At 35.3% G+C, this 6,265-nt stretch overlaps 2 protein-coding genes across 2 annotated transcripts; both read left to right on the forward strand.

The window, feature by feature from the left end:
* Positions 1 to 1,349: 1,349 nt before the first annotated feature.
* Positions 1,350 to 1,944, forward strand: LOC110869744 (protein TRANSPORT INHIBITOR RESPONSE 1). The gene is made up of 2 exons (XM_022118970.2): positions 1,350 to 1,564; positions 1,770 to 1,944. The coding sequence occupies exons 1-2, from the start codon at positions 1,440 to 1,442 to the stop codon at positions 1,942 to 1,944; spliced, it is 300 nt and encodes a 99-aa protein (XP_021974662.2). The 5' UTR covers positions 1,350 to 1,439.
* Positions 1,945 to 3,556: 1,612 nt separating this feature from the next.
* Positions 3,557 to 4,620, forward strand: LOC118489181. The gene is made up of 2 exons (XM_035986861.1): positions 3,557 to 4,004; positions 4,330 to 4,620. The coding sequence occupies exons 1-2, from the start codon at positions 3,675 to 3,677 to the stop codon at positions 4,333 to 4,335; spliced, it is 336 nt and encodes a 111-aa protein (XP_035842754.1). The 5' UTR covers positions 3,557 to 3,674; the 3' UTR covers positions 4,336 to 4,620.
* The last annotated feature ends 1,645 nt before the right edge of the window (positions 4,621 to 6,265 follow it).

Genomic DNA, 6,265 nt, shown 5'->3' on the forward strand with positions numbered 1-6,265 from the left:
GTATTGTACGTTAACCGGCCTATATATATATATATATATATATATATATAGGGAGCCGCTAAAATGAAAACCATCCCCAGTTGTAAGAACCGCGAGAACCACTCTCCACCAATCAGAATTTGCCATATATACACTATTATATTATATCCTAAAGGGTATTTTGGTATTTTACTCCTAATGTCTAATCTACTGTCATTTGTCTCTGCCTCTTTAAAGTTTCACACCATCCTCTCTTCTCTTTCATCTCTCTCATTCAAATTGAAATCCCTCTTCTCTTTCATTCCTCTGTAAAACGGAGAACACTCGTGCTGGAGCCGGAGCCTCACCAGCCTCCTTCTTGCTTCCCAGAACACTCGTGGAGATGACGACGATGATGTTTTGAAGACGAAGGTGGAGGTGGCCGACGGTGGCGCTGGTTCGTTTGAAGACGATGATGCCTTGAAGATGAAGGTGGAGGTGGCCGACGATATTGATGATGACACGAGGGTGGAGATGACGACGATCTGTTCAGTCGTTTCCCCCAATTTGGATCCTAGGGTTTCGGCCATTCCCGATCTGGTTCGTTTCTTGCTGCTGTTTCTCCGATCTGAAACAGTTTACATGATTCAACGAAGTTTTTGAAGTAGCATACTGATTTTGTGTTATTTTAGCTTCTAGTTTACGTATTTTCATTCAGTTTTTACATGATTTGATGAAGTTTTTTAAGCACCAGAGCATAGTATCACATCACATTGATTCTGTGTTATTTTAGCTTCAAATTTACCTTTTACATTCCGTTTTTTTTCGATCTGAAACGATTTAAATGATTTGATGAAGTTTTTGAAGTAACATGACATTTATTCTGTGTTATTTTAGCTTCTAATTTACGTTTTTCTTTCAGTTAATCAGTATTATACCGATCTGAAACAGTTTACATGATTCAAACAAGTTTTTGAAGTAGCAGACCGTAACATAACACTAATTTCGTTTTATTTTAACTTCTAATTTACGTTTTTCATCAGTTTTTTTATCCGATCTGAAACAGTTTACATGATTCGATGAAGTTTTTGAAGTAACAGAACATACATCATATTGATTTTAATATATGTTTCATTCAGTTTATTTCCGATCTGAAATAGTTTACATGAATCGATACAGTTTTCGAACTAACAAAGCATGGATCCGGCTGCCACTGGAGTCACAGACGCCGGAACCGGTGCAGATCCAGCCAAAATGACGATGCTTCCAGAAGAATTTCTAAAACGAACATTCTCGTTGATTAACTCCGATAAGGATCGTAACTCGGTGTCACTCGTATGCAAGGACTGGTACAACGTGGAGCGAATGAGCAGGCGCCACGTGTCAATCTAGTGCCGGATGATTGGGGAGCGGATGTGCAACCGTGGCTGAATGTTTTCGCGACTGCATATCCGTTCCTGGAGGAGCTTAGGTTGAAGCGAATGGCGGTTAGTGATGAGAGTTTGGAGTTTTTAGCACTGAATTTTGATGATTTTAAAGCTTTTTCTATGTTGAGTTGTGAGGGATTTAGTACTCTTGGATTGGAAGCTATTGCTACTCATTGCAAGTAAGTTTTTACTTTTTAGCACTATCTTTTGTTGCCAATAATAATTGTGAATATGTATTATTGATATAAGTTATGATACATGTAACATGTGCATTCGTATCTTAGTACCCCTACTTAAATGAAAAAAATGAAAAATATTAAACATGAAAGTTAAGACAATTATTTAAGTTGTTTCTTGATGAGGTTTGAAATTTTGAGTTTGCAGAAACCTGAAAGAACTAGACATACAAGAGAATGGGATTGATGATCTTGGTGGAGACTGGTTAAGTTACTTCCCAGAAAACTTAACCTCGTTAGAAGTTCTCAATTTCTTACCCTTGACTAGTGAAGTCAGTTTTGATGCCCTGGAGATGCAAATCGTTACGAGTTTTGAAAGTTAATCGAATAATAAATTTGGAGCAATTGGGAAAGCTTCTTGCTCTTGCGTTAATAATTTGTGTGGTTTGACATGATTTGTAGTGTTTTTATTGCTAAAGTTTGACTTTTTTTTTTGGTCTGGTTTGTCACCGATAAATTAACAATGGATGATGGTGAATCAGAGGAAGGGTGGGTAAAAAGTTTTTGCAAAAAGTTTTTGTAAAAAAAATGAAAACCGTAAACTTTTTAACGTAAAACGTAAAGTTTTTAACGTAAAACGTAAAAAGTTTAACGTAAAACGTAAAAACATAAAACCTAAAAACATAAAACCTAAAAACATAAAACCTAAAAACATAAAACCTAAAAACTTTAACGTAAAGCGTAAAAAGTTTAACGGTGTAAAAACGTAAAACGTAAAAAGTTTAACGTAAAACGTAAAAAATAAAACGTAAAAAGTTTAACGTAAAACGTAAAAAGTTTAACCTAAAACATAAAATGTAAAACGTAAAACGTAAAAACGTAAAAAGTTTTACGTAAAAGGTAAAAAGTTTAACGTAAAACGTAAAACATAAAATGTTTAACGTAAAACGTAAAAATTTTAAAAAGTTTAACATAAAACGTAAAACATAAAAAGTTTAACGTAAAACGTAAAAAATTTAAAAAGTTTAACGTAAAATGTAAAAATTTTAACGCCGTGTTAAAATGGTATGTAAAAAACGGCGATTTAAAAAAACGCCGCTTGAAAAAGCCGAGCGTAAAAAACGGCGTGCAAAAACGACGAGTAAAAAAGCCGGGTGTAAAAATGGCGTGCAAAAACCGGCGCGCAAAATAAATTGTTTTGTTAAAAAATCTGAATTTAACGTAAAACATAAAAATTTTAACGCCGCGTTAAAACGGTATGTAAAAACGGCGATTTAAAAAAACGCCGCTTGAAAAAGCCGAGCGTAAAAAACGGCGTCCAAAAACGACGAGTAAATAAGCCGGGTGTAAAAATGGCGTGCAAAAGGCGTGCAAAAACCGGCGCGCAAAATAAATTGTTTTGTTAAAAAATCTGAATTTAAAAATGGTTTTTAATAAAAAAATTTCTGTTTAAAAAATAGAAAGTAATATAATAAAACAAAAAGTAATAAAAAAATAATAAAGACTAAAAGACAAAAAAAAGTAATTTTACTAAATTACCCTTTTGGATTATAATATTAAAGACATAATAAGACAAAAATTATTTAATATTAATATTAACTACTTTTAATCTCATTCATCCATCTAGTTGATCTAGTGGTTAGAAAGTGGTTCTCTCGGTTTTCTTACAACTGAATGTGGTTTTCATTTTAGCAGTCCCATATATATATATATATATATATATATATATATATATATATATATATATATATATATATATATATATATATATATATATGTGTGTGTGTATATAGGGAGCCGCTAAAATAAAAACCACTCTCAGTTGTAAGAACCGCGAGAACCACTATCAACCAATCAGATTATGCCAACTAAAAGGTTATTTTGGTCTTTTACTCAAAATGTCATTTCCCTGTCTCTCTCTTCATTTATTATGTTCAGACTCTATCTCTCTCTCCACCTTTTTTAAACCTCATATCTAATTTTAATTTTTGAAACCCATATCTCTACCTCTTTGTCTCTCTCATAACCAAACACACACATACTCAGCAGCAAGAACTTCAAATTCAAAACACACCTATGCTTCCTCCCTCATCTCACCGGCGACCGCAGCCGGATGTCAGCCGGTGCTCCGGCGCCCAGCACCTTCGGCGAACCCCCCAAAAACCCACCGAGCTACCTCGTTTCCGTTCACCGGCGACTTCTCCGTCACACACCACCATCCTCCTTCTCCCCGGTCACCGACAACCTCACCCTACAACCACTTCCTCCCTATTTTTTTTCCGAGCACGCGGTGTCTCCCTCTCATTTCTGGTCAGGTCAAAACGCGGGAGGAATCGGAAACGATCGGCGCCGCCGCCACGGCGGCGGTGGCGGTGAGCTTCCGATGTCAAGCGAAGAGAGAGACAGAGACGGTGGCGGTGATCAGTTCTCCCGATTCCACAAGGTATTCAATTTGTTTAATCTGTTTATTGTTCTTCATCTGGATTAAGAACTCCCTGCACCGTTGATCTTTTTGATGCAATATCTTGTATGATTTATGTAAAGCTTTTGTTGTTGATTGGGAATTATGATGTTATTATCAGATTTAGTTAGAATGATTTGTTTATTTTTTTAATTTGATGAAAATAAAAACCCTAGGTTAGAGAAACGAGACAGAAGTTGATTAGCTGTCATTTTGATATTTGAAGGCAATGATGATAATTGTTTTAATAGAGATTGTTTTTTTTAATTCAAGTTTTTTTTATATTCTTTTTGGTTTTGTTAAGCAGGCTTGAGTCGTCTTAGACTCAGTGACGGTGTTGGTTGTTTATAACGTTGGGGGTTGGTGGCGGCGGCGGTGGGTTTGGTGGTGTGGCGGTAGTGGTGGGTGACGGTGGTGCCGATGGTGCCTGTGGCGCCGATGGTGCCTGATTGGCGCCGATGCAGCCTCTGATTATCGGAAAATCTGTGCCAAACCCCGTTTTTTTAGTTACACATTGTTTTGATGTTGTTGGTTTTTTATATTTTTCCCCTTAGTCGATGATGATAAAAATCTATCTGAGACACCTACCAAGTTTGCGATTAATCGGTGTGTTCGTTTTGCGTAAAAAAGTTTGTGGAAAAAAAAAGTTAAACCGTATACTTTTTAACGTAAAACCATAAACTTTTTAACATAAAACGTAAAACCATAAAACGTAAAACGTAAAAACGTTAAACGTAAAAAGTTTTACGTAAAACGTAAAAAGTTTTACGTAAAACGTAAAATGTAAAAAGTTTTACGTAAAACGTAAAACCGTAAAACGTAAAATGTAAAAACGTAAAAACGTAAAACGTAAAGCGTAAAAAGTAAAACGTAAAAAGTTTTACGTAAAACGTAAAAAGTTTAACGTAAAACTTAAAACGTAAAAAGTTTAAAAAACGGGGCGTTCAACGGGTCGTAAAAAACGCACGTAAAAAACGAGGGCGTAAAAGACGGTGTGAAAAAATGGGGCAAAAAAACGGCGCGTAAAAACGGGACGTAAAACACGGCGTGCGTAAAACCGGGAATAAAAACCCGCACGTAAAAACCCGATCCCAAAAAACGGCGTGGAAAAAACGGGGCGTAAAAAAAACGGCGCGTAAAACGGGCCCTATAAACGGCGCGTAAAAACAGGACGCTAAAACGGCGCATAAAAACGGGACGTAAAAAATGGGGCGAAAAAACGGCTTGTAAAAACGTGACGTAAAAAGGGCGCGGCAAAAAACGGTGCGTAAAAACGGGCATAAAAAACGGCACTTAAAAACCCGGTCGTAAAAACGGCGTGAAAAAACGGAGCGTAAAAGTTTTACGTAGAACGTAAAAAACCAGGGCGTTAAACGCAAAAAACCGGCGTAAATAACGTTAACGTAAAAAACCGGCGCGTAAAACGCAAAAAACCGGCGCGTAAAACGTAAATAACGTTAACGTAAAAACCGGCACGTAAAACGTAAAAAAACGTTAACGTAAAAAACCGTCACGTAAAACGCAAAAAAACGTTGACGTAAAAAACCGGGACGTAAAACGTAAATAACGTTAACGTAAAAAACCGGGGCGTAAAACGTAAAAACGGCGCGTTGAAAAAACGACGCGTGAAAAAGCTGTGCGAAAAAACGGCGCGTCAAAAAACGAGACGTGAAAAGGCCGGGCATAAAAATCTTAAAAATTAAAAAAATTATAATAAAATTTTGATTTAAAAAAATTGTTTTACAAAAAAAAATCTGTTTATAAATAAAAAATAATTAAGTTAAAAAACTAATTAATGAATAAGAGAAAAAAGGTAATTTAAAATTAATATATATAAAAAGACAAAATAGAATGATTTTACTTAAATACCCTTTTGGATTATAATATTAAAGACATAATAAGACAAAAAGCTTTTAATATTAATATTTACTACTTTTAATCACATACATCCATCTAGTTGATCTAAGGGCCAGAAAGTGGTTCATATGGTTCTTACAACTAGAGGTGGTTTTCATTTTAGCGATCCCCTATATATATATATATATATATATATATATATATATATATATATATATATATATATATATATTAATATTCATAAAAATAATTCGAGCGAAACCAAACGATCGACGAGCGAGCGGAGCTTTGCTCGTGCTTGAATTGAATTTGAATCAAACCGATCCGAGCAGTTCATTTACAAACTGAGCGGGAATCGAACGAGTATTTTTCGAGCGATCGTCGAA

This window comes from Helianthus annuus, chromosome 17, assembly GCF_002127325.2.
Source record: "Helianthus annuus cultivar XRQ/B chromosome 17, HanXRQr2.0-SUNRISE, whole genome shotgun sequence".
NCBI lineage: Eukaryota > Viridiplantae > Streptophyta > Magnoliopsida > Asterales > Asteraceae > Helianthus > Helianthus annuus.